This window comes from Equus quagga, chromosome 13, assembly GCF_021613505.1.
Source record: "Equus quagga isolate Etosha38 chromosome 13, UCLA_HA_Equagga_1.0, whole genome shotgun sequence".
In the NCBI taxonomy this organism is placed as follows: Eukaryota; Metazoa; Chordata; class Mammalia; order Perissodactyla; family Equidae; genus Equus; species Equus quagga.
The window spans coordinates 101,591,041-101,593,220 of record NC_060279.1 but is presented as its reverse complement, the minus strand read 5'-3'; the positions used below and the strand labels follow the sequence as shown (position 1 = coordinate 101,593,220).

General features: G+C 47.5%; 1 protein-coding gene across 1 annotated transcript; it reads right to left on the bottom strand.

Moving 5' to 3' along the window:
- Positions 1 to 884: 884 nt before the first annotated feature.
- On the bottom strand, positions 885 to 1,720 carry LOC124250398 (protein FAM187B-like). The gene is given in 3 exon segments (XM_046682195.1): positions 885 to 1,264; positions 1,267 to 1,607; positions 1,707 to 1,720. Coding segments are annotated over 3 exon segments (735 nt in total).
- Positions 1,721 to 2,180: the final 460 nt, after the last annotated feature.

The following is a 2,180-nucleotide window of genomic DNA, read 5'->3' as shown; positions in this document are numbered from 1 at the left end:
AACAAAATAATTAGATTCAAGGTTATATACAAATACTAAATATATTTTTATATACCACTAACAATTAGAAGAGGAAATTTGAAAGACACAATTTGTGATAGCATGAAAAAAATCAAATACCTAGGAATAAAATATACATAAAACCTCTACATTAATAACTCCACATTACAGGGAGAAATGAAAGAAAGCCTACATAATGGAAGCGTTTATGACGTTCATGGATTGGAAGACAATTAAATATTGTAACATATTGATTCTACTCAGATTTATCTTTAGATTTAATGAAGTCCCTGTTTTTTTTAAAAAAATAGGATTTTTTTGGATGGAAACTAGAAGCTGATTCCAAAATTTTTATACAAAAGGCCAAGGACAACCAAGACAATCTTAAAAATCAAAGTTGGAAAATCTATATTACCAGGAATGATGACTTACTATAAAGGTATAATAATAAAGATACTGTGCGTTGGCGCAAGGATGGTTGGAGAAATTCTATCAGTCAGAGCCCAGTGAGGACACAGAAGCCACACTAGTGTCTGTGTTGGCATGAGCACAGGCTGAAGTGCTTTGGCCTCTAGGTTTTGCATTTGGTCTCCCCCCGAACATCAGGAGCTTCTGAGGGCAGGGACTGGGTCTCTCTGGGTCACAGTGTGTCCCCAACATCGCCTGCCTGGGGCTTGGCTCACAATGAGCACCAGGGAATTCTTGCTGAATGAATATCTGAACAAGCCAGGGAAGCGACCCCTACCTTCACAGACTGACCATGAAGGCTTATGGGCCAGGAGGCAGAGCCTGCTTTTCCATCGGAAGATAAATCCCTGGCCCAGGTAGGCACAGGAAGCAAGGCCTGGGGGAGGGTTAAAGGCAGGGCTGATGCCCTGGTCCAGTCACCTGTAGATGGAGGCCAAGGGGCAGGTGAGCCACATGTTGTTGGTCAGCTTGCCCAACTGGTAAATGTCAAAGGTGAAGTATGGCTGGGTGATTTCCTTGACGTAGTCGCAGGGTACAAGACAGGCTTCCACCTGCAGCTCAGGCCACACGCGGCTGTATGGCACCTTCTCCTCTCTCAGATAGAGCCAGCAGGGCATGGGTTTTTCCAGGGGCTCCTGGATGTAGCAGTACCCCAGGCGTTTGCGCTCACCTGGCTCCCCACAGCGGTTACAGTCCTGCCAGGGCTCCCAGTGGGTGAAGATGAGTACATTGCCACCCAGCCTCCGGGTCTCATTCTTCAGGGGCTTTTGGCGGAGGCCTTTGTGCGTAATATGCTGACATCTTGGAAGTCAATCTCATACTCCACCACGAGAGCACTGTCATTGTCCTGGCAGTGATAGAGGCCTGTCTGGGAGGGCTGAGGGTTGGTCAATTGGATGCTGCCCTGAGGCAGTTTCTTTACGTTAGGCATTGAGGACAGCAGCAAGGGATCCTCCCCCAGAATGGAAGAGAAGTACCAGAGTGCCTTGGGACGGTCACAGTGAAGGACAACATCGTTGCCCAAGAGTCGGGCCCGCTGGCAGAGACTCTTGTAGGCACAGCTGATTAATACCTGGCCCCACAGAGTGGGGAGAGAAAGGCTAAGCAGCCACAGGGTGGCCAGCAATGGTAGCCAGAGACTACGGAAGGAGGCTAGGAACCACCCTGGGCATTGTGAACTCACCCACAGAACTCAGGCATCAGCTCTGGGCCATGGAATGAAACTCGGTCCAACGCACTTCAGGAGTACCATTCAGTTCATGTCATCAAATAGCTTGGTGTAGACGGCAGGGTTGAGAACTCAGATGTCCATAAGAACTAGGCAGGAAATGAGTGAACCCAAGTCAGAACAAGTGAACTAAAAAGCCAAATGATTTGTCCTCCACACACCTAATATACAATGATGGAACCAAAAAAATGGCTTCATGACCATCAGAAAGGGGAAGAAGGGGAGACATATAGAAATCACTGCTCTGTACCATTTCTAAAATCCAGTGAGAAGCTACTGCAAGGGCCTCTTATCTTGTAGATGCGGAGGATTCCTGAATTAGCATCAAATCAGCTCCTTTGGAGGGTAGGGGAGCTTCCCAAACCCTTGTTCTCTGTGACTCACGTCTCCACTCTCCAGGGAGATAGCTTCTTTTCCACTATCCTCCTTGGCTACATCTGAAGTGGCATTGGAAGATGTGCCCTCCTTGCCACACGAGCAGTTT